Genomic DNA, 26,148 nt, shown 5'->3' with positions numbered 1-26,148 from the left:
GCTGGGCACAATATTTAAAATAAATAAACAGACAAATAAATAAAATCAGAGCGTTAGTTTGTACTCTTTTTCCCTGAGCAATGTGAAATAGAAGTGCTCCTTTACTAGGAATACTGCAAACTAAACCAGAAACAAGTAAGTTTCCTCATTCAACCAAAAATAAATTACACAGCCCTCAACTGAACAGAAACCAAAGTAAAAGAAGGTAAATAAATATTTCTGTGTGAAGAGATGCCTGGTTGAAATTCCACCTTTATTTTCTACTGAACTTTTCAACTTTGCCTGGGTTAACCCAGCTGAATTGCTAAAGACCAGGTGAGATCCCAGCAGAACAACTCAGTCCTGTGCCGCAGCTTTCCCTGGAGCAGGTTGGCCCAGCTCAGGAGGAATTTGCTTAAAAAATTCACCTGCTGTGCTGTGCTGTGCTGGCTGCCACCCTGCAAGGGACTGGAAGTTCCAGTGTCACTTAATGTCACTGTCAAGCCAGGCTGTCACAATTCCCCCAAAGCACTGGAGTCATCTCAACTCGTTATTCAGGGTTTCAAGAGTGCTCAGAACTTTAGGAAAACATTAAAAAAATAAATGTGTGCATCTATGTTGGAAGGGAAGCTGTGGAATTACTGGTCCTCTGGAAGTTTGGTGAAGCTGTTTTACAAAATCATATCCTGATGTTGTAGTGCTGACATTCTCCCAACTCCAATTTCTGAAATTCAAGACTTTTACTGATGGAAAGGAACTGAGAGTTCAGAAGGAAAAGGATTTGTGGGGAATAAGCCCAGAGCTAAATGGAAATTCACATGAAGATCTCATGGATACAATCTGTATGTGTAATGTATGGGTTATTTTTTAAAATTGCTTTATCCTGCCTTCATGCGCTCGAAAGAGGAAAGGAAAAATTATCTTTTCCTTTTTAAAATATTATCAGCAACATACCCCACTTACACAACCTGCTCTTGGAGCAAATTAAAATAAATCTCCATGAAGCAGAGACACAAATTTCCAAAAAAACCCAAAAAATTCACAGTGGGAGCTGAAGGCTGCAATTTTTCATCTCAGAACTGTGCAGAATACCTCTGTCCTTTCCAGCACACAACTTGCAGCAGCACCAGATCACGAAGTTCTCAGCCAGCACTGATGGCCTGAGTACAAACAGCAGCTCTGAAGTCCAAGTTTTCCTCCCTCACTAATGAAAAGTATTCAGCACAAGCATTTCAGCTGAGCAGTACCTGTTTTTCTGGGTCACTCCTGCTAACATATGCACAGCTCAGGAATCTTTAATTGGGAAGCACATGCAAATACATAAAATTAGAATGAAATCATACAATTTCACACAACACTTGCAAAATCAGTTGCTGCTGCTGCTGCTGCCTTTCACTTTCTGCCCTGCTGGTTCCAGCTGGCAGCTCCCAAGGAACAGGGGAAGTTGTGAATCTCCATCCTTGGGAGACACTCAGAGCTGGGCTGGGCAAAGTCCTGAGCTCCAAATCCTGAGCAGGACAGAGCCTGAGGTCCCTGGGCACAGAACTCCTCCAGAAACAATCCCAAAAGCAAAGCTGGCTCAGTATTTCCATAAATAAATACAATTATTCCCACCTGTCTTTCCTCCTCCAGGCGAATCCTCTCCTCTTCTTTCCTCCTCTCCTCCTCTCTTTTTGACTCGAGCTTTCTCCGTTCTTCTCTCTCTGCTTCTTCAGCCTGAAATAAACATGATGCAAGCCAAGCCTTACTCTTTTTGAATCTAATTTTTGAATCTAATTTTAAAATTTCATACGATGATACCATGAGGGAGTTTCTTACCACCTTTTAGATGCAGAAAGAAACATCAAAAAAGAAGAATAATAATTTAAAAAAGCCACTATAATCTCACTTATTTCACTTCCTCTCCTTCAGCACACTCAGCATTGTGGTAAATTTAGAAATTACCCTCCTCACTTGTCTTATCTGTATCTCATTAATTTTTGAATGTGCCTATGAGCTTATTACAACAGTGATGTTAAGCAATGCTGTGTCATGGAATTCCAGTTCTCCTCACTTGAAGTTTAGTTAGAAAGGACCTTAAGGAATAAAAAAAAAAAAAGGATTTGGAACACACACTGTAAAAAAAGTGCATTCAAATGTATCATTAACCTGGGCAGAATCTCTTACAGAAAAAGCTGCAATGGTCTCTTGAAATAATTTTATTTTTGTTGTTACAACAAAGAGGTTGTTGCAAAATGAGGGAAAAATAAAAAGGGTTTTGTCTTGGTGTGTTTAGCTTTTTCAAGATTTTTTTTTCAGGCTCTTCAGGATACTTCAATTTGAAAATATATTTAAGAGGACAAGCAGAAAATATTCCAGTGGATGATCTGGCTTTGAGAAAAAGCCCCATCCAAGGAATTTATCTGTCTACATGGGAAAATAAAAGTCAGCGTGTTTTAAAATGAAATAGAAGATTCCTTGTTCCACCAACTGATGCTTATCCAACTTCATTCAACTTTGCTCACATTTTCCACAAAAAAAAAAAAAAATTAAATTCAATGAGTATGGAAAGTAACAAGATGATGAAAGCACTGAGTGAGAAAAGGTTCATAATGGAAGTATATATATATAACCAGTAATTAAGTTTATTACCAACTGCTCCATCTACTACACTGGATTTAAACCTCAGGTGACACTAAAATTCCCAACTTGGGATTTCACAAGCTTTAAAAATGTTCATACAGAACAATATAGAATCTGAAAAAAAAAAGAAAGGACAATTCCAAGGAAAATGCACAAATTGCTGCCTTCAGAAGGCTGAAAAGCCTCTTGCTTCCCTGGAATTACCACCAAAAAGCTTTTCATCTCCCCTAGTCTGTAAAAACAAGAAATATGGCTAAACACAGATAAAACCAAACCACATTTCTGCACTGTGAGAGCACCTGAACCACTCCTCACCACTGCCCAGGGTGTCACACCAGCACCAGGGGGACTGGAATGTGTTTTTAAGGGGAGACAGTGCTGACATGAGGCTGGAAAGCAGTGGAAACATCCAAGAAAGAGCATTCAAGAGCTGAACTCCTCTCCTCCCCACGAGTCTGAATGGAAAGAAAATGAAACACAGTTTTCCACGGCCCTCTTGGGCCAGCAAAAGCTGAATTGAAATTTTTAAGATAAACCAAGCCTTTAGTGATGACACTGCCTTTGCCTTTCTGTGTCATTCCCAGCTCTCTGCTGAGCTGTTCAGGCTCTGCTCAATACGTGGCAGGAAACACTCACCTCTCTCTGTGCTCTCCTGGCTTGTTTCTCTTCTAATTTCCTCTGCTTCTTTGCTCCAATTTTCCCAGACACCTGAAATTCTGGCACCTCCTCAGCATCCTCTTCCTCTGCAACATTGCATAAAATGACAAATTTTAAATCATCTGTCAAAAAGTCCCTTGGAGAAAGTTCAGTGCTGCCTAGGAAAGCAGCAGCAGATGAAAAGGAGACACACACACGCTTCAGACAAGACCTTTTAGATGGAAAAAGGGAAAAAAAAATCACAGGAGACTGCCAAAGCCACAGAGCAGAAGTAACAAGGCAAACACATACTCAAGTGAAAGGAGAAATAAAAATTTCCTTGATGCTTTTAAGGGAGGCTTTTCATAAATATTTCCTGCTTTCCACAATTAAAAGAGAGATTTTCTCTGATACAGGAATTGTGCTAATGGTTGTCATTATTTATCTGCTCAACACTGGCCTGCAGAGACTTTTTTTCTCAGTTACCCCCAGGCTTTGTACAACAGACATCCACTGAAAAACTGGGATTCAGAGGCACCCCACTCATCCACTGGTTCTGACAGAAAAAACCTTTCAGGGCTGAGGGAGGAAAAAAAAAATCCTTGAAATGCAAATCTTGGGTCTGCCTGCAAGAAAATGACATGTAAATATTTGCCTGTTGTATGACAAATGGTTGTTTACAGAGGTGATTTCTGCAATGGTGAAATATGAAAGGGTTTTATGCTCAAAGGGTGTGCAAATGAGGATTTGTGCTCACTCAAGGGCTGAGGAAGAAGAGCTTTTAAATGCAGCCATTTCCTCCCAGCCACTTTTTTGGCTGGTCTAAATCAGGGCTGGGGACTGAGCTCAACACTCCCAGAGAAATCCTCAGCTCACTGCACAAACACCACACAACAAATCCACAGTCATGGCAGGCTCAAAATGAAAACTCTCACACTTGGATCCCCTTTTTGGGGAAAATAATTAATGCTTTGAGCATCCCCAGTGCTGCTCTGCTCGCTGCTGACTTCAGATCAAACTGGAAGAGGTTTGTGCCAGGATGTTTTTTAGAGGGAGATCTCTCCAGAGCACCTGGTCCCTTTTTTTTGGGAACCCAAAAAGCTGCTATGAAAGGAGCATATGGATGAATGACACTCCCACTTCTTTTTTTATGAAGAATTAGGTTGGAAACATTCTTGTTTTACTAATTCCAAGACACAGAATGGGACTATGGTTAAACTGCCAAGACATCATGAGAAATAAATGTATCTGAGAGCTGTGGAGGTGGCTCTCAAATAACAGCAGTTTTCAGGAGATGGAATTAATGTGAGCCTGGTTGCTGAGCTGGGCTTCAGAGAATTACTGGAGTCTGATTACTGAGATGATCAAAAGGGTTCCCCCTTCCTGCACCAGGGATACTCAGACCTGACACAGATGCTTCTGTAATTTTAATGATGCTTTAAATAACTTTATTTATATTTTAAATACAGCATCGAGGTGAGTTCCAAACACAATGGGTGAGCACACCCAGCACTAGCAGTTATGGCTCCAAAATTAACAGCTCAGTTCTGGCATTATTGTTTAGAGAATTATTTCTTGCAAACACCACAAGTATAAAACACCATCGATGACACTGTTCCACCTGAGGGCTCCTCAGATTTCATCTATATTAAGATTACCTGAGCCAGAAATCTAAGGAAGGCTTGTTTTAAAGCCTTTTTTTTTCCCCCAGTCCTGGATCAAACACACCTTTGTTGCTCAGGAGCATTTCTTTCCTCCTGTTTGAAGCATCTGATGTGACCCCTTAGGCACCACGTCCTCCTGTGTGTGGAGCTCCACCCATCAAAAGGCAGAGATGGGGATGCAGACACAGCACATGACCCAGCAGAGCTGCAAAGGTCACCAGGGCACTAAACCCGGCTGCAATTAAAATTTACTGAATTAAAATTTCCTGAATAAAGCTGAATGTGCTGACAGCAACATCAACACACAGTCAAAGCGTTTTCTGAATCCATTTGCTGTCACAGCTCCACCAAAAGCAGGGAGGGTGCTGCACACAGCCAGCAATTCTTTATTTCATTTTAATCCAGCAGTGATTGTTTCAGCAGCTTTTAACAATCACTTTTCACACACTTGTGGCTGTGACAGCACTGGGAGATACTGTGGGGAGTGAGTCCACAGGAACTTGGACTCCACATGTCCCTGAGTTTGGGAGGGGGGTAGGAGGGTCACTTCATGAAAGTAGCTCAGCATCCCCAAGTGCTGGGCTTGGGCAGCCTGGATTTGTGCTCAGCTGGGAAACCCCATGCTCTGACAGCATTAAAACTGAAAAAAAAAAAAAAAAAGACAAGGAGATTTAAATGGGATTCTGGGAATGAATTTTCCCCTGGAATGGATTTGCCAGGGAAGCTGTGGCTGCCCTTGGATCCCTGGAGGTGTCCAAGGCCAGGCTGGATGAGGCTTGGAGCAGCCTGGGCTGGTGGAAGGTGTCCCTGCCATGGCACTGGATGAGCTTTAACATTAATTCCAACCCAAACCTTTCTGTGATTTCAGCAGTCCCAGGAGTTCCCATCCAGAGTGAGAAAGCACAACCAGTGTGACACACTCTGCCTTACACAAACGTGGGGCTCCCTGCTGCCCAGCTGAGAGGTGGCTTCAGGGAATCTTTGCTTTTCATTGATATTTTGAACATACTGAGAGGCAGACAACAGGGAGGTTATCAGTCACAGATGTGTCTGAATTGCTGGAAATTTCCAGACTTCTTTTAAAAAATGCTTCCCAGTACCTTTAGTAAGTGTGCTGATGTTCTCCAGCAGGACAGAAATTTAACAGAATTCTGTAGTGTGTACAGAACAGACAAAACCTTCCAAAATAAACAATCAGCATTGTGTATTTTAGTTATCCCAGAATGGTTTGGATTGGAAAGGACCTTAAAGATCATCTTGTTCCAATCCCACTGCCACTCCCACCACACCAGGTCTCTCCAAGCCCCATCCAACCTGGTCTACCTGTCCTTGTCTTGCTTCCTTTTAAATTTTGGGTGAAGCAAATGGATTCCCATCCATGAAAAAGAATGAGAGTTGCACAGGTACTCCCAGAAAGTCCTTTGGGCACAGCCAGCTGCCTTATTTACTATTTATGCAGCACCTAACAAAAGGAGTAGAGAAAGGAGAGGGGAAAATGCCAGGCAAAAGCAGCAAATGTTATTAACAGCAGGTAATTAAAACCCAACAGATGTGTGACACCAGCCACTGGAAAGCTGTGGCCATTCCCCAGTAACACAATCCCGTGGTGGGATTAATTACAGCCTAATAACTAGCCTTGATTTTTGTGTTTTTTAATTTAGAAACTGAACAAGAAATTGGTTTATTAATCTGAAGCCACAAAAGCAAGCAACATTTAGAGCAGAAAAGTGCAGCAGGCACAAAGACCAGACCTTTAGAGCAGAATGTGAAGTTTATTCTCAGCTAAAAGCACTTGGCAGAAGTGAGAAACCACAGAGCTGCCCCTGGCCAGCCTGGCTGTGCCTGAGCAGGACCAGCCTCTCACTGGGGGCACTCTGACAGCACCAAACTCACTGCACGAGGAGCAGCAAGGCTAAACTGACTTTTGATTCACCAGTTGGGATATTAGTCAAAGTTTAACTGTACTAGAAAGGTTTTCCTACTGATTAAGCATGAAAATAATTTCAAGTACTACGCCAATTAAGGCGGCTCCATTTCACAAGAACAGCGTGGGACCACATCACTGCTTCTAAATTTACACATTTTCCAGAGCTTTCAGTGCTCAGAAAAATGCTTATTTTAAGAGATTTCAGCACAAACACATTCTTCTTGAACTTATGCACAATATCCATCACTTAATGGGGATGAAGAATTATTTTTACATTATTTTCCCCAAAAAAGTAGCAGAAAACACTCATACAAGATTTTTTTTAGCTGCTCGATTTGAAAGCTGAGCTTAGATACCACACAAAGCAATAAAAAAGCATTTTAAAATGCCCAATCATTATAATTTTAAAAACTTTTAAAACCTTGTTTTTTGCTTTCTTTCCCAACAGTGATTAATACTTAGAAAAATGTGAGATTCTCATCTCTAAACCTTGCCATGCAAAAGAAGAGAGGAACTTACAATTTATGTTTCACTCACAAACTTTTCTTTACCATGTTTTATTTTACAAACCCAAGCACTCAAACTGTCAAAAGCTGTTGGATTTATCATTACTGATGCTGTGGAAGTAAAATAATTTAACCAAATGTTCACTGTACTGGAGATTCCAACACTTGTGCTCAGCTGCACGATGCCAAAAGCTCAGAGAAAAGCCATGCAGATGTTGGGATATTTGACCTTTGGGAGTTTTATGTTGCTGCCAGAAGTAGAGACCTCACAGACAGGGCTCTCTACTATTATTTCTATTATTAAATAATAGAATATTAAATACAAATATTTTAAAAAATTAATAAAAGCAGCCTGACAAAAGCAGATTATTTCTTTGAGGGAGTCCTTACTTTGTTTGTTAAAATCCAAACCAAAACAATGATCCACAAGTCAAATCAGGTTCTGTGGGACATTTTGGAAAGTGCTGGCATTTCTTAGACAAGTCTGGTTCTTGCCCACCACACCATGATTTAGGGCAGTTATAACCACCAGTTTCTCTCTCCCTCACACCAACAGCAGCAAAGTTTTGGCCTGACACACTCCTCCAAGTGACAGAAAAGCCTCACTATTTTTAGCACAGCTGGATCAAGACAACCCAACTGTACCTGTCATTATTTTATCCTCACGAGTTTTTTGTCACTTGAGAGGAAATGACATTTTTCATGGAAATATCAGATGGATGGGTCACTTTCTCTCCAAAATGCAGTCTCAAGGGAAGCACCTTCACCCCTGAGCTCTCTGCAGTGTTCAAGGACAAGGAGAAGGTTTGGAGGGTCAAGCTCAACTTGAGAGCTGGATAAATGTTTTTTCTGCACAAGTAAAAGCTCACAACAAAACACCCTTATGTCCACCCAGAGGTGAGGAGAATCCAAGGGGATGCACTCAGAGCATCAGTCAGGCAAAACCAAGAGCCAAGCACACCCTCCCTGGATGGTAAAGAAAAGGAATTTCAAATTGGAAATGGGTAATGCTATTTATTTACACTACCACACACCCCAAACATCCCTCACTCCAACTCAAATTTATCCCCTTCTCCCACTGCTTAGCTTGGCCTCTGTGCCCTAAATGATTAATGCCTGAAACCCTCACCCATTTCTGCCTTGCAGCATTTTCATCTTGGCTGGAGCCAGTCCACAAAGCCACCTCTGTCTGGGTTCAATTTAAATTAAGACGAACGGAGTTAATTAAGTCTGCTAGCTGGGCTCTCCACCTAACTCCATGAATAACTCTCCTTCCAGACTCCTTTTCCACAGGGAAAGGAGCAGCACCCTGCTCCAGTGTGCAGAGCACAGAGGTTTTTAACAAGACTCCAGATTGCAGAGGGCTGCAGGAAAGGCAGGAGCATTGTGGCTGGAATGAAATTGGGCAATTTGAGGCAATCACAACCATTTTTCTAAAGCCAGACTGCAAGTCCAAGCTCAGGGGTCTCAGTCATTTTGAGAATCACTTTGTCACCAAGGAGAAACATCTCCCAGCAATCTTTGTCCATCAGAGGGTATCTGCAGATGATGATACCTGGCAGGTGACCTCCTTGGAGCACTCACTGACCACCACTGCTCAGTGACCCGAGGCAGGGTGGCACCTGGCTGGGTCTGTCCCATGGACCCTGGCAATCAGGAACCCAGCACCTGCTGGCTTTTCCCTCTGGGAGGAAAGTCAGGATATTTGCTGCTGCACCACTGTCTGCCTGTGACAATCCGTAACTGATTTAGTTAGCTACCCCAGAAAGCTGAAGATTTACAACCTGGTTTTGGCCTGAGACAAAACCAAGTGACAGAAAACCCTCACCCTCACTATTTTTAGCACAGCTGGATCAAGACAACCCAACTGAACCGGTCATTATTTCATCCCCATGAGTTTCTTGTCACTTGAGAGGAAATGACGTTTTTGATGGAAATATCAGATGGATGGATCACTTTCTGCTCCAAAATGCAGTGGGTGTAGATTTGAATATTGAAAATAATAATTTACTATCTCTGTATTAAATGATTCCTTATCCAGGCTGACAAGTAAAATTGAAGCTACAGAAGGGACAATGAAGTTTTCAAGGTTTTGATCTTAGTGCCCAGGGTTTGGGGTTGTTTTTCCTCCCCCATTGTTCTGTGACAGATTTGAGTCCTGGCACCAACACAGCAGCTCAGCACAGGCAGCAGAAACCGTGGGCTACAACTTCACCCTCAAAGCTTCTTTCTCATTCTGGAATTGAAATCTGATGGTTAGATGGAAAACAGAAAACCCTCATGCTAACCACAGCTCCAAAGTCTGCAAGTGCAGCTTTGGGGACATTTCCTAGAGTCAGCAGAACTGGCTCCCAACAGGCAGAACTCTGAGGTGGCAACAGCACTTCCTACCTGACTGCACTTTGTGACCATCACAGGGACACAGGGATGGTCAGGGCACCCCCACACCCTCCCTGAGGTCACTGCTCAGACTCTTCCAGCAGTGGCTTGGTGAAGAAATCACTTCTTGGCAGAAGTCAGAGTGACACACAGAAGGATCAGGCAGCATTGCCCAAAGTTCAGCACAAGCCCAGAGTGGAAATTCCACAAACGGAACAGAAATTTACCAGTGAAATATTGCAACAAATTCAAACATACAAAAAAAAAAATCTGCTTTGGTTGCAGATGTTCAGAAGTTTTCAAAGGCAAGAGTGGAGAAACCAGACTGGCTTGGGTTTGCTGTTTCTAAATTGCCAAATAATTTTGCTCTTCAGCCCTGGTGCTGCACTGGGCTGTCTTTCCAAGGAGTCAATGAATTCTTCAGCACAAAACCCTGCTGTGGAGAGAACTTGCCATTCCAGCTGGCTCAAATGCAAGCAGCAATCAGGCAAAAGTGCTCTATACTGCAGTGACACAGAGAAAATTTTTAAAAAAAGGGGGATAAATCCCAGAGTGATTCCAGGCTTGTGCCACATGCCCACAGAGAGGGCTTTAAAACATTTAACACATCCTTTTGTAAGGGGAAAACCCTTACAAAAGACAGGTATCTTAATCCCTTACCTAATACAGGTAACTCAGGGCCAGGCTGAAGGATTTGCAGCACAGAGGGTGGCCAATCCCAATTAATAAAGGCCACTGATCACCTCAGTGCTGGGGAATCAGGGACAGCTGCTTCTCTCCACAGCTCCTCTGCCCAAATCTGTGCTCTCTCTCCAAAGGCTTTGCTGCTCCTGCTGTGCACCTGTGCTCAGCCACTTGGAAAAAACATCCCAAAATATGAATAAAACCACCCACAGAAGCAAAAAGCAAGAAGCTGGTTTAATTTGGGTAAGAAATTAGGGAAAACAAATAAAAGAAGGCATGTCATTTCAAAGGGAACTTCGTGCAAAAGCAGCAGCACTTGCATCTGATGTACAGAAAGCTGCAAAAGAATTATTTATAAAGCCCAATGACACAGATTCTTCTATTGCTAAAGTGACAAAGTAAGATAAGACAAGATGAGCCATTTGCTTTGACAGCTTCACTGTTGGCCCTCAGCATTCAAACTTTTGATGTCTGGAGTTGAAAACTGAGTATTTTTAGATTCCATTTTCTTTCCAGGATGTTATCACACGAGAAGAAATAACCAAAGTTGAAAAGTTCACACCTGTCCAATCTCCATCTGTGAAACTGCTGAACATAATTAGCTGGAAAAGGACATTCACCTGCCAAAGTGAGGCTTCCTACAAACTGCAGGGCAAGGAAAGCTCAACAAAATGCAAACAGCCCCTAATGAAAGCATCACAGAGCTGTGTGCTCAGTGCTTTCACCTCCTGCACACCACAAAGACACCCTGATCTCCACTGCAAACTCCAGAACTTGAGCAGAAAGCCTGAACACTTCTCCCACGAGCTGAAAGTAGAAAGAATCCAGGGGGTGATTCATGGTGATCTCATCTCTCCAGCAATAAAGAGAATAATGTGTCAAGCTTCACCAGAAAAGGGAATTATACTTACAGGCTGTATAAAGATGTTATTTATCACCATATTTTTGTCTAGGCTACAGAAATATAGCTGTGACCTGTAAATCCAGCACAGGATTTACACAACACATTGTCAACAACCTGCTGGCAAAATGCTGCAGTTTGTGGTGATCTCCAGGAACTCCTCTTGATCCTGACCACCACCTGCATGGCTCCTCGGAGAGAGAACTCCATGTTTTGCAGAGATTACACAGGGGAATTAATGCTTCCCACTCATTTAAAAGGAATCAGTAATGTACTACAGCTTGCTGTTCAATGCAAGGTGTGGATTCTGTTTCCCCAGATTTACAGAATTCACAGAATGATCAGGTTGGAAGAGACCTTCAAGATCATCCAGTCCAACACCTCAACTAAACCCTGGCACCCAGTGCCACATCCAGGCTTTGTTAAACACACCAGGGATGGTGACTCCACCACCTCCCCAGGCAGAGCATTACAGAAATTTATCACTCTTTCTGTGAAAAACTTTTTCCTGATATCCAACCTGTATTTCCCTTGGTGCAGCTTGAGACTGTGCTCTGGTTCTGTCAGTGCTGCCTGGAGAAAGAGCCCAGCCCCAGCTGAGCACAGGCACCTTTCAGGGAGTTGTAGAGAGTGATAAGGTCACCTAAATTAAGGTAATTTAAGTTAATTCCCTGCATGGCTAAGAAGGAAATACAAAAGTTTTTAGGAAGGATGTGAAAGGTCTGGCACCACAAACAGCCAGGATTCACCTCAGGAGGAGGCAGAGGTTTAGTGTAAGGGGTATTCAGAGAAAAGTCGATGAAGTACAGAGAGAAGACATGCTGTTATTGTATTGTAAATTTTTTATACTTTCTCGGTGATTTCCCATGGGTAGTTCTTCACAGCACAGTTAACAAACTAGTTCTCTTCTTAACCTCTCTTTTATAATGCTCATCTTTATCAAATACAATTGTAACCTATTAAAACCAAACTTATTATTAATCTTTAGTAATTAATACAACTACAACTCCTCAAAAATAAAATTACTTTCTACACTATCCCTACCTTTTTACATTTTATCCCCCCCCAACAAAGACAGATTACGGCGAAACTGCAAATAATCCATCAGCAAAACCCAACCAGAGAAAAGTGATGAAGTACAGAGAGAAGACATGCTGTTATTGTATTGTAAATTTTTTATACTTTCTCGGTGATTTCCCATGGGTAGTTCTTCACAGCACAGTTAACAAACTAGTTCTCTTCTTAACCTCTCTTTTATAATGCTCATCTTTATCAAATACAACTGCAACCTATTAAAACCAAACTTATTATTAATCTTTAGTAATTAATACAACTACAACTCCTCAAAAATAAAATTACTTTCTACACTATCCCTACCTTTTTACATTTTATCCCCCCACAAAGACAGATTACGGCAAAACTACAAATAATCCATCAGCAAAACCCAACAACTTCCTCCAGGAGGCAGCTGCACCCCTTCCCCAGCTTGAACAGCTGCTGTGAAGGTTTTTTCCCATGCCTGCAGGATGAGCTGAAGGCAGAGTTACCTTGCAGCCCCTCCTCTGCCTGCTGGGCTCTCCTCTGGGCCATCAGCCTGGTGCCCATGTTCCTGCGGCGCCGGGGCATCCCCTCTGCCCGCTCCTCCACCTGGGGCCGGGGCCTGGCCCCTGCTGCTGCTGCCACATTCTGCTGCTGCTCCTCGTCAGCTGCAAGAAAAAAGGAAAATGTTCATGTTAAAGCTGAGCCTCCCTTCTGTTTCTGAGTCAGCAAACAGCACAGACACAAAAGTGTGTTTTTCTTTCTTGTCAAAAACGGCTTTTCGCAGATACTCAAGTGAATGTTGTATGTGTTATGTTAGAAGGTTATGGTGTATTCATTTTCTTAAGTAGTGCGTTAAATATAGTTTTAGGTTATAACATAATGTTAAAATAGAAACTGTGCTATGTAAGATACGTTTTTTAAAGAGAGGAATGAGGTACTTGCACTGAGACGGCAGCCACAGGACACCTGAATCTTTCAGAGAATTTATTGCTCCATTATCAGAAGGAACTAACTTCTTCCCACCTCACTCATTAAGAGGAAGAAGGTGACACTGACCAGACAGAATCCTTTGTTTGAATGCAATTTATGCACCATGCATGAGGTGCATGAATATGCAACAAGCTGTTGCTTTTAAGGGTTAATCCTCTGCTAATGTGGGTCCTTTTTCGGGCTTATTTTGCCCAGAAAGAGGTACCCCAACTGTCTGTAACTCTTTGTTTTTATTGTCTCGTATTGTCCTAATCCCAACTGTCCAATTTTTTTTTATTACTCTAATTTTATTACTATTTTTATAACCATCTTACTACTAATAAACTTTTAAAATTTTAAAAACAAGTGATTGGCGTTTTTCACATTTCTGAAGTATTTTGATTTTTTTATTGTAATTTGTACTTGTGTAAGGTAGATTCATCTGATTGAAACCTCAGAGGCTGAATGTTTCAGAGAGGAATATGTAAATCATTCCACATGAAACAAACCCTGAAGAGCAAAAAAAGGATCACAAACTACAGCTGAAATGAACACTTCATTCTACCCCGCTGATGTAAACTTCCCAAATCACAGGTAGGTACAAACAGGACCCAAGGGGCACTGCAGCTCTCACTGCCATCTTCTCTGCATGTGCTGCAGTCACTAATTAAGATCTGGAAAACGAAGAATATCCTGGGAGGATGGAACTGACCAGTGGGTTCACTTCAGAAGTTTTCCATAGAAAATTCTCAGATTTATTTATTTTTAGGCTTCCTGTTGCTTTTAACTATGGCAGTAATGCAAAAAAAACCCCCAAAACCACATAATGGTAAAATATCATCATCCCTGATACCTGCTTTGCATATTCAGTTGATAAGCCTAACTGATATTTGTTACCTCCTAAATCCTGCAAAGTATTAACTTTTAAGCTTTAATTCAAGCAAATATTCAAATGGTCTCATGGAAAACTGCAGAACAACTCACTTCCTCCAACTCAGAACACATTTATTTTGTGATCTGACAGACGATGCTGTGTCCCAGCAGGAGCACAAAATGCTCTGCACATTGTGCCAAGTCTCCAGCACCCCCTGAGCCAAACAATGCCCTCCTAAAAAAAGCTCCTATTAGCATATCTGCTATCAGAAAATGAGATTTGTTGTGAGTGAATCTCTGCAGCACCAAAGGCGTGCCTGCAGCTCACCTCAGCTATCACAGCCCTCAAAGCACTGATCTTGGGGCTGGTAAGGACAGGCTGCAGCCCCGAGGACAGCAGGGCCACCTGGGGCAGGTTCTGGCCAGCAGAGATGTCACAGGGATGTCAGCAGGTCCCCACCACGCTGTGACATTTGGAACTGAGCCACTGCCCTGTCACACTGCTGTCACCCTCCTGGTGCCATCCACCTGTGCAGACAGAGCAGGGCTGTGAGAAATCACTGAGTGCAGAGATGCCAAAATGCTGCTCCAAGCCTTGCCCAGTCCTAGCCACAGCTTATTTGGAATGCCACAGGAAACCTTTTCCTGAAGAAGCAGGGCAGATCACTTCTTGGACACTGATAAATGCCAAAAAAGCTTTTTATACAAATGCAGTATTTCACTTCCTAAGTTCTTGAGATATGCTGCAATTCAAACCTCAGCATCCTTTCACCTGCAAGCTTCAGTGATTCCCAAGATGGTCCTGCCCAGCAGCTCAGCTGTGCAGTTCCAGCTCTCATTCATTCTGGTTTTGGTTCCTGTTGTCCTGTGAAACAGAGACTGCTTTGCATTTTATGAAAGAGGAATCTATTTATAAGCCATGTATTTATTTCAAACTGAAGAGCTCAACCCTCACAGAGAAAAACATGTGAACGAAGCTCTCTGCTCTTCTCCATTTAACTCTCTACAGGAGATTAAGTAATTCCTCAAAGTGACCGGTGTGGACTGGGCTCAGGATGTGCCAAACCCCACCACACCTGACCCACATCACAAACACACAGGGCAGCTGGTGGACGATATTTGTCACATCTCCAAAACATGCACATTAACAGAAGACACCAAGCCACTACAGATTGTCATTTAGTAGGAAAATAAATGTTTTAATGAAGATTTTTTTCTTCCTTCCAGTCTCTAAAATACTTCTCCTGGCTGCAGATTCTTTTTCAGCAGCACACAGCTGGTTGAACATGAGCCAGTGGCACCTGGCTTGTGGCAGCAGGGCCAGGGCAATGCCTGTCCCCAATCCTGGGGGTGGTTTTTGAGCCCCTCCCAGTAAGAAAGACCTGGAGAGAACCCAGGGAAAGGAACAGAGCTGGGGAAAGGTCTGGAGCCCCAGGAGAGGCTGAGGGAGCTGGGAAGGGGCTCAGCCTGGAGCAAAGGAGGCTCAGGGGGGACCTTGTGGCTCTGCACAGCTCCTGCCAGGAGGGGACAGCCGGGGGATCGGGCTGTGCTCCAGGGAACAGGGACAGGAGCAGAGGGAAAGGCCTCAGGCTGGGCCAGGGGAGAGTCAGATTGGATATTTAGGAAAAATTCATAATGGAAAGGGTTGTCCAGCCCTGGCACAGCAGCCCAGGGCAGTGGTGGAGTCCCCATCCCTGGAGGGATTTAACAGCCATGAGGATGTGGCCCCTGGGGACAGGGTCAGTGGTGGCCTTGGCAGTGCTGGGGGAATGGTTGGACTGGGTGACCTCAGAGGGCTTTTCCAACCTTTTTGACTCGAGCATTCTAGAACTTGTATTTGCCAGGCACTCAGCTGGGCAGGGATTTGGAAAACATGAATGTTACTCACTGCATTTCTCCCTGTCCTTTCCCAGCAGCAGGAGAAAATCCCCATTTCCTCTGCTCTGCTGTAACACACCTGGACCTGCTCCCTCAGGGTCAGGGCTCTGCCTACGTGACTCCAGACACAGCTTTTGCTGCAGGATGCTGAAAGTTCAGCTGTGCCCTCCCTCCCCCTGAGCTGTGGCACACAGAGGGGAAGTTTCACACAACAGAGGACTCATTTAAAAATCACTTTTCCTTTTCCTTGGGGCTGGACTGACCATCAGATTTGAGCTCAGGAATGATTTGCTCTGGGGTCTGGCCCTGCTGGGGTTTTTTTTCACCTCCTCCTGCAGCACAGGGCGGGGTTTGGCTGCTGCACTTATCTGAGCACATCTCTTCATTTTCCTGGAGCTGCAGAGGTCTCAGCAGTGGCACCCCAGGCTAGCCAGATCATGCAGAGATTACTCACACAAGCACTAATTAGCCTTGATCCAGAGCCATCTGAGTGAAAATTAATGGCCAACATTAAAGAGGGGAGACAAGCCATCCACAAGCTTTGCAGAATGACAGGCCAGGCTGAATTAATGAGATAAACCCCTCAAATTAGCAGGTAATACAAACAAAACACTCAACAGCTGTCTGGGAAAGGGACACGGGCTCAGTTTGTATTTGTGGTGTCCAGGGTCTGACTCAGCCATGAAAAGCCAAGAACATTTTTGTGCTGGGCACAGCAGCTCTGCCTGGGTGCTCAGGGAGCACCAGGGCAGGCAGGAGATTATTTCAGCTGACTTGTCAGCCAGGGCACAGCAGCAGCTCTGACACTCTGCTGTGTCTCCTTCCTGAAGGGAGAGAGAACACAACTGTGCTCTGCAAGCAGAAATCTCTGCTGAGCTGGATGTGAAAAACTGCAGAAACCACCACGGAGTCATTCAGAGCCCAGGGCAGGACCTCATCCTGCACTCCCAGGTAGAAATCTGCCCCTTCACGAAATTGTGCAAACTTTTGCTTACAGCAGAGATGCTTTTGTAGAGAAGAAGCCCTTGCCTATCACAGTGCCATCAGGTGGGCAGGTGCCACCTGGGCTGGCAGGAATGGAGGCAGTTCAGGGCTGCAGGGACACAGCTCCACCTGCTGCACCCTCACCAGCAGTGGCACCACCCAGCACCTTCCTTCTGCCTCCCTGCAAAACCTCTGACATTCAGAGAGGGATTCAAAACTCAACAGTGGAAGCTTCCTGAGATGCTTTGGCCCAGTGGAGCTTATCAGAAAGAGAAGTGGCAGCCACGTGGAAAATCAAGAAATGCCACTTTTTGTTTTCATTTTCAGTAGAACAAGTCCAGGCGTGATCCTGCTGGGAACAACTGCTCCAAGTGACCTTTCAAAGAAACACAAAGGTACAGGATTTACCTCTCCTGACCCTCAGCTCCCTAAACATTTGAACATTTTTAAAAGCCAATTTCCATGAGATAACACAAAAGGAAGCTGCTGTCCCAATCCCTGCACATTATCAAGAAAAGGTGAGAGCTCCCACCACTTCTTTAGGTCCATTGTCCCTGGTTTCAAATCCTTTCCAGGTGGCAACACAGATTTATTGGCACAATTGTGGCAGCTTCCATTTTCCACCTAAGAACATGGAATAGGAAAGGAAATTCCTGCTTAAAACTAAATTTTGTGGCTATTAAAAACACCAAAATCCCAGTGATTCTGAAAAATAATTTGTGTTGTGTACAGAGAACAGTCATCCCCAGAAGCTGAAATTCTGTGAAGAGCTTTATTATGACAGAAACCAAGATATTAAATATTATATTAAACAATGTATTAAAGTAAAAAAGATCTTAAAACCACCGTAAAAAAAAAGCATGGCCAACTTGCAAGTATCAAAAAGTTACCACTAAAAAAGGCTTCAAAATGATGAAATTATCCTGAATGTAAATTAACTTCAACCAACTTGCTCAAAATCAGTATTAAAGTTTGGTTTTTTACAATAATTTGCACTATTTAAAACAAATGCTTGGGCTTCAATTTAGAACTTTGAATGCTTAAAGAGAAAAGAAATCCTTCCAAGCCCCACAGCCCCTGATTTATCCAAATAATGACAGGAGTCAAGCTCAGGAAATGATGCATTTCTCCAGGACATGCATCCCTCACTTTTATCACAAATTCATCTTTTCATTCATAGGAATTCACAGAAATGACATCAGTTTCCAAACCTTTCCAAGAGAAAGGTTTAGACCAGGTCTGTGGAGGCAGACGTGTGTGAGAAATGTGCTGGAAAACTTAATTATTATCAGCAAAATCTGCTTTTAACACAGATACCTTACCAGCACAATATTACACTGAGTGATTGTGCTTGTATTAGATAAGTGGTGCTTTTCCCTCTTAATTAAAAATTATCAATCAACTCCCAAAAAAGAATAGAAATTCCAACCCAAAACACCCCATATCCCCAAAATCTGTGGAGGTATTGACCAGGAGTTCAGAGTTTGTCACATCCTAATTTGACACCTGGCAGCCAAACCCTGTCTCCTCCCACTGTGAGAGCACAGCAAGGGCAGCAAGTTCCCAGCACACCTGAATCTTTCCCACAGCTCCCAATTCCCACCCACACAAGGTCACCCCACCACGGTGCAACTGGCAGTGCTGGGCATGGTTGCACTCTGATTTTAGAGGTTTTTTTCCAGCCCAGATGATTCTCTGATCTAACTCTGCTCAGCAGGGACACAGGGCTGGAAGTGCTGCATCATCCACCTGCTTCCCATGGCTGAGGTGGGACACGGCACAGGACTGACTCCAGATGGCTCTGGAATATCTCCAGTGAGGAAAACTCTGCAGCCTCCCTCTCTGGGCCACCTTTTCCAGTGCTCCCAGTGAAGAAGCTCTTCCTCATGTTCAGGTGGAGCTTCAGTTCCTGCCTGTTGCTGCTGTGGCATGTGAAAAATGTGTATTTTATGATTGGCTTTTTGCAAATATTCAAATTAATATTGTATGTGTTATGTTAGAAAGTGATGCTGTATTCATTTTCTTAAGTGATGTGTTAAATACAGTTTTAGGTTATAACATAATGTTAAAATAGAAACTATGCTATGTAAGATATTTTATTTTTAAAGAAAGGAGTCACACTGAGATAGCAGCCACAGGACACCTGAATCTTTCAGAGAAAAAGAATTTATTGCTCCATTATCAGAAGGAACTAACTTCTTCCCACCTCACTCATTAAGAGGAAGAAGTTGGCACTGACCAGACAGAATCCTTTGTTTGAATGGAATTTATGCATCATGTATGTTGTGTATGAATATGCAACAAGCTGTTGCTTTTAAGGGTTAATCCTCTGTTATCGTGGGTCCTTTTTTGGGCTTATTTTGCCCAGAAAGAGGTACCCGGACTGTCTGTAACTCTTTGTTTTTATTGTCTTGTATTATCCTAACCCTAATTGTTCAAGTTTTTATTTCTCTAATTATATTACTATTTTTATAACCACTTTATTACTATTAAACTTTTAAAATTTGAGAAACAAGTGATTGTTGTTTTTCACACTGCCCCTCAGGGCAGAGCCTGGGCCCTGCTCTGAGCCCTCCCTGCAGACACTGCTGGGTGTGGATCAATCAAAAACACTGTTTAGCTAATTAATCATTGCTGTGGGCTCCATGGCTGCCTGTGTCCCTGTCACGAGCTCGAGATGAGTTCAGATCTGTCAGCAGATGAAATGCAGCTTTTGCTGAGGGATCTGCTGAATTTTAGCCATGTAGAACCAGCAACACAGTGGGATGCTCTCAAAAAAGAAATGAACTACAGGCTGAATGCTTCTCCACGGCTGCCTGTGTCCCTGTCACGAGCTCGAGATGAGTTCAGATCTGTCAGCAGATGAAATGCAGCTTTTACTGAGGGATCTGCTGAATTTTGGCCATGTAGAACCAGCAACACAGTGGGAAGCTCTCAAAAAAGAAATGAACTACAGCAAAGTTTTATTTTAGTAATAGCCTTTTAAAAAGTCTTATTTTGGGAATCATTCATTGAGTCGTGGAATGGTTTGGGCTGGAAGGAACCTTAAGGATGATCTTGTTCCATTCCTTGCCATGGGCAGGGTCATTTTCCACTGTCCCAGGCTGCTCCAAGCCTTGTCCAGCCTGGCCTTGGGCACTGCCAGGGATCCAGGGGCAGCCACAGCTTCTCTGGGCACCCTGTGCCAGGGCTCAGCACTCTCACAGGGAAGAATTCCTTCCCAAAATCCCATCCATCGCTGCCCTCTGGCAGTGGGAGCCATTCCCTGTGTCCTGTCCCTCCCTCCCTTGTCCCCAGTCCCTCTGCAGCTCTCCTGGAGCCCCTTCAGGCCCTGCAAGGGGCTCTGAGCTCTCCCTGGAGCCTTTTCCAGGTGAGCTCCCCCAGCTCTCCCAGCCTGGCTCCAGCCCTGCAGCATCTCTGGATTTGCTGCAGCTCCTCCTGCTGCTGGCCCCAGGGCTGGAGCAGCCCTGCAGGAGGGGTCTCACCTGCAGAATCCCCCTCCCCAGCTGGGGTTGAGCGCACAGAGGGCTCATGTGGAGCTCCTGACCCAGCCCAGCTCCCCTCAGGTCCAGCTTTGGCCGAAGCACACGGGGGGAGGCTGGAGGTTCCCAGAGCCCGTGTGCCATCCAGCCCTGAATGCATGACACACTCTTGTCAGTGCTGAGCAGTTAATTTCCCTGCACCCTCACTACTGCCTTTACTAAGGAGATGGTGTTGGTGGTGGGATGTCACCTCTCTGGGCTGCAGAGGGAGCAGAGGAGTTTTTCCTGTAGGTGTCACCAATATCCCGTGTAGAAACCGAGCTTAAACTGCCGAGGAAGGACCGAGCGTGGGATGCTCGGGTCGGTTTGATGCAACACCAGAGTCTTTGAAATATTTGGGATCCCTCGGGTTGTGTTTCACAGAAGCCTTTCTGTATTTTCCTAATTTAAGTCTGGAAAAATCCCTCTGGTTTCCTCAATAACCATGGAAATTCCAGAGGATTTTGAGGCTGGCTTTCTACCAGGACACTGGGAGAATGTGTGAAGGCTGTGATGAGCTGTGGGTGGTGATTGAATTTGGTGGCTGCTGCTGGAGCGTGACTTGTTCCACTCAGTCATGCAAACACTGCAAGAATATCACAAAATCATGGAATGATTTGGGTTGGGAGGAACCTTAGAAACCTCCTCGTTCCATGGGCAGGGACACCTTCAGTAGCCCAGGGTGCTCCAAGCCCTGCCCAGCCTGGCCTTGGATAATTCCAGGGATCCAGGAGCAGCCTCAGCTTCTCTGGGCAGCTGTGCCAGGGCTCAGCACCCTCACAGGGAAGAATTCTCTCCTTAGTATTTATTCTAAATCTGTCCTCTTTTAGCTTAAAAATGTTTCTCCTTGTCCCAGCAGTTGTAAATCCTTAATCACAATAATACAGTATTTGCAGACCTAGGGAATTTTCTCACCCAGCGTGGGAGCAGTGCCTGATTTCAGTACAGGCTGTTTTAAGGGAAAATTGGTCTTTTTTCCATTTATTGTGAAAAAAAGGTCAAACAGCACATTCCCCCTCAAACACCTCATTGTACAGAGGAATTACACAGAATAAATAAGATTAGAAAATCACTCTTGCATCATCAAGCCCTGCTATTCCCCCACTGCCAAAGCCACCACTAAACCACCCCGAAGTTCCACCTCCACACTTCAAATCGCTTTAAATTCAAATCCTTGTGGGGCTGGAAGCACATCCACGTGTGTGAGTTCTCCTCACTTCTCCTCGCCCAGCTGGCAGAGCAGCCCCGGGGCTTCGATCCAGCGTCGCGGTGGCGTCAGGTACCGGTGCCCGGTAATGAGGCTCTAATTCCGTGCGAATAAACTCAAGTGCATCCAGGAGCTCGGTGTATCCCGGGGCCAACTGGCACAAAACGCCCTCTTCCACACTTGTCAGCTTGCCTCGCCTTCCAGGAGAGGGTGGCTGCATGCAAACTGCCTGCTGGGAGCTGTTCCTGGACTGCTCTGAGCCGGGAATTATCTCGGAAAGTGCAGTTTGGCACCCAGGTTTGTGCAGAGGGACTTTCTGACCATTTTCTCCCGTGGATGTACCTCTCAGTGCCTGGTGTCAGGAAAATTAATCCACAAACATCAGAGGTTTATGTCCAAAAAGGAGACAGAGGAGTCCTTTTGCTTTTATTTGAATGAAAAAGGAGACAGAGGAGTCCTTTTGCTTATATTTGAATGAAGGAAGAGGCCATGGGACATTCCCCTGGGGTGTCTCAAATTTTTGGAGGACGCAGCCTCCTTTTTATCCCAATTTCCTGTCTGCATTTCCCTTCTCTTTTTCCCTATTTCTGAGGTACTTGAGAGGTACAGACTTCCCAGAACACCTGATACCAAAGATTTCCCTCTAATGTATAACCCTCCTTTTAATTTTTAATTCTTATGGAATTTAGGTCTTTTCCCATTGTTTTTTTCATCTTTCAATATCTAATTTCATTTACCAGCAAACCTAAAGTTTATTTGTAAGAGCAAATATAATTTTTCCATTCATCAATCAGTGGAATCCTTCCCATTGTTTCTTTTATCTCCCAGTGCTAGTTTTATCTACCAGCAGAGCCACAGCTTGTTTGTAAAGACAAATCTACTCTTCCTCTCACTGGGCAATCCTTATTTTCCAGCAGGGATGCAACCTTCGTGCAGCAGGATTTATTTACAGGGAGAAATGCTGCAAGTGCTGCCTTCCAGCTCCCGCCCACTTGGAGATGGACCTCGGCTGTTCTTCCAAATGCTCTGGAAATGTGCTGATGAGGGGAGGGTTCTGCATCGCTCCTTCCTGCCAGTGGGACACGGCACCTTCCAGGGAGCACTCGGGATTGCAGGATCACACTCTGGGAAGGAGCTGGATCAGAGAGCCAAAGAGCTGCAGGTTATTTTGTAATTGCAGGGCAGTGAAGGGTCTGGATCAGAGAGCCAAAGAGCTGCAGATTATTTTATAATTGTAGAGCAGTGAGCTGGTGACCCTAAATGTGGGGTGAGCTCCACCCAGGAGCCCCCTGCACCATCCTAGAGTTCAGTTTCTCCCCAAAACCTCTGAAGAAGCTTCTGAGACGTGTCTTGCTCTTTTCTGGCCCTGCTGCTTCCTTCTCACTGCTCTACTTTTGTTTTAGGAGAAATAAAATGGTTGTTGCTTGAGATAACTTCCAAATCTCCCTTAAACTGAGAAATTTAAACACAAGTAGTGATCATAATCAAAATAGAATCTTAGTTCTTGAAAGCAACGTTACAAAATTAAGAAATGCATAAAAAATTTAAGGCTTGAAACCACTGTGAGGTGGTTCCCTCTGTGTTAGTTTTGTAACAGCTCATTTCTGCTCTGAAGGTTTCACTGACTGGTCTAGTTCAGCCACAGTCTGAGTGGTGCAGGGAGTGGGACTTGATCAGATAAAGGCCTTTTTTGCCTTAAAAGCTGGGGGAAGATTTGAAACAAATGATGCCAGTAAAGATATAAATCTAAAAGAAATCCAGCCAGGCTAAGGATTTCTTTGAGCAGGTCTTCAAAAATATTTGGAGATCAAGACTGTTGTGCTGACAGGAGATTAAAGAAAAAAAGAGTGGTGAAGTGAAATCCCAACAAGTGAAATTCAGATGCTTTCCCTCCTGTGGCCACCAAACGAAAACCTTTCAAAGGCTCTTTGGTGACCAGTGAAGCCACAGAGGTGGGGTGGATTTGGATGTCCCTGGTTAATGCCCTGAGCACAGGATTCAGCCTTGTGGCTGCTAGGAAAATGAATCCACAGACATCAGAGGTTTATATCCAAAAAGGATATAAAAAGAGGAGTCTTTTACTTTATATGAACAAAGGGAGAGGCCATGGGGCATTCCCCTGGGGTCTCTCCAATTTTTGGAGGATGCAGCTTCCTTTTTATCCCAATTTCCTGGCTGCATTTCCCTACTCTCTTTCCCCATTTCTGAGGTCCTTGAGAGGTACAGACTTCCCAGAACACCTGATACCAAAGATTTCCCTCTAATGTATAACCCTCCTTTTAATTTTTAATTATTATGGAATGTAGGGGTTTTTCTTCCCATTGTTTCTTTCATCTTTCAATGTCTAACTTCATTTACCAGCAAACCTAAAGTTTATTTGTAAGAGCAAATATAATTTTTCCATTCATCAATCAGTGGAATCCTTCCCATTGTTTCTTTTACCTCCCAGTGCTAGTTTTATCTACCAGCAGAGCCACAGCTTGTTTGTAAAGACAAATCTGCCATTCCTCTCATGGCTGTGACTGCATCTGTGGCTGTCTTTTCAGCAATTCATCTGCAATATTTTCTTCATCTCTTTTGGCTGTGAACTATTCCAGATGATTCTTAACCAGTGTTTCTTGGGCATGGACACATTCCTAGAAAAGACCTGTTGTCAGTGTTTCTTGGGCATGGACACATTCCTTGAAAAGACCTGTTGTAGTGCCCGTCCCTGGAGGTGTTCAAGGAATGACTGGAGGTGATCTGAGTGCTCTGGGCTGGTTCACAAGGCTGTGATGGGTTAAAAGTTGGGCTTGATCTTGGAGGTGTTTTCCAAGATTTAGCTCCAGCTGCATTATCTGAGCATGGTCCCAACACTGGACAAGTTTCTCCTCTGGAATTTGCTAGCTGAAAATCAAAGATAAAAATACTGGTTTTCTTCCCAAAGTCAGTCCTGGGGAGGACAACCATCACAGAAACAGCGGTGGTGGAAAAGTCCAGAGGAAATACTCAAGAGTTTGCTGCTGTTCTGGGTGTCTTTGTCATTCAGAGCTGCTCCTGCTGCAGAGCTCTCTCCTCTCATGCCCGTCGAGCTGTTTGTCTAGTGCCTTAATGAGTTTCCGGTATCTTTTCAAAATGTAAATTGTAACCAATTTACAAGTCATTACTTGTGAAGTCGGTCACTGCAGCCCGTCTTTAATTTCACCTGTCCCTTCCCGTGTTTCCATTAAACCCCATTTAATTACAAATTAATCTCATTCTCGGGGCATCAGCTGCGTTTGTAATAAATGTCCCTCAAAGTCTGTGACTCAGCTGACAACACACGAGCAGTGACCAAGAGCTGGATGAAGAGGGTTTCCAGTCTTCTCCTGTCTCCAAAAATCCACCAGCACAAGGGGGAAAGAAAACCAGAGATGCCAAAATGGAATTTGGTTTCTTTGCTCTTGTGAAGAAAAGGGGAGCAGTTGTGACCCAGCAGTACCTCCCTCAGGTTGTCCCCAGGGACCACAGGGACTTGCAGCTTTGCTGCCTGAGGGGAGGCTTTAGCTGCAAAAATCCACCTTTCCAGCCAGCTCCCATCAATCCAGAGCGTTTAGTTGGATTGCAGACTCCCGTTGCTTAATGGGAACGTTGCTCACCATTTCACATCCTGCTTTTGGCACGAGCAGCTGGAGGCATGGGCTGCATTTCTCTTCCTGGGTGCAGCACAGAAGAAATCACTTTTATTTTTGGCTTGGCTGGAAACTGAACTGTGGGGTGCCTGTTGTCTTTGGGGCAAAGCCTCCCCTCCTCTAAAGGCTTTCCCCCACTGTTCTCAGCATCCCTTTACCTCTGCCTTCCCTCTGTGCTCATGAGCACATGGTGGGATGGGCCAGGGAATGGATCCTGCCTTCTGACAACCTTTTTATCAGCAGAAGATGTGTCTGTGGCAGAACTGGTGCAACCCAAGGGTGGGTGTTCATCTTCCTGCGTTCATCTCCCTTCCAGACTTCTTCAGGGAGGCTGGAGAAGCCCAGGTCCTCTTGCTCCCTGCCCTGGTGATGCCAGATTTCACTTAACGTGTCTGTCCATCCTTCTGTCTTGCACATGAACAGCTTGGCTGATGTAAGGGTCTCTTTGAGTTAGGTTTTATAAGTTTTTGGTGATTTGTATCACACTTGAGATAGCTCACCGACATCAGATGGCATAAAATTAGCAGGATGGCTTTTGTGGCAGTGTTGGAAACAGAAAAGTTTTAATAAAAGGCAAAATAACAAAGCTCTTTACAGAGAAAAACTGAGCTAGGGCAAGAGGTTCTTGCTCTTGGTAAAACACCCCACAAAAGCAATTAGTTTCTTTGTTGTCTTCTTTTTCTAGTAAATTGCTTAGGTGGGACTTTTTGGCTTCTGTCCAATTTGT

At 44.1% G+C, this 26,148-nt stretch overlaps 1 protein-coding gene across 1 annotated transcript in view; it reads right to left on the bottom strand.

Moving 5' to 3' along the window:
- DDRGK1 (DDRGK domain containing 1) overlaps positions 1-13,002 on the bottom strand; it is a gene marked incomplete at its 5' end in the record, with an annotated part of 29,392 nt that extends 16,390 nt beyond the window's left edge. The window contains 3 exons of the mRNA XM_039724346.1: positions 1,594-1,695; positions 3,238-3,344; positions 12,846-13,002. Coding sequence (XP_039580280.1) covers positions 1,594-1,695; positions 3,238-3,344; positions 12,846-13,002 — 366 coding nt within the window. The remainder of the gene's footprint in view (positions 1-1,593; positions 1,696-3,237; positions 3,345-12,845) is intronic.
- Positions 13,003-26,148: the final 13,146 nt, after the last annotated feature.

This window comes from Passer montanus, unplaced genomic scaffold (assembly GCF_014805655.1).
Source record: "Passer montanus isolate IOZ18808 unplaced genomic scaffold, ASM1480565v1 scaffold109, whole genome shotgun sequence".
Lineage (NCBI taxonomy): Eukaryota > Metazoa > Chordata > Aves > Passeriformes > Passeridae > Passer > Passer montanus.
This window is presented reverse-complemented; position numbering and strand designations above follow the sequence as displayed.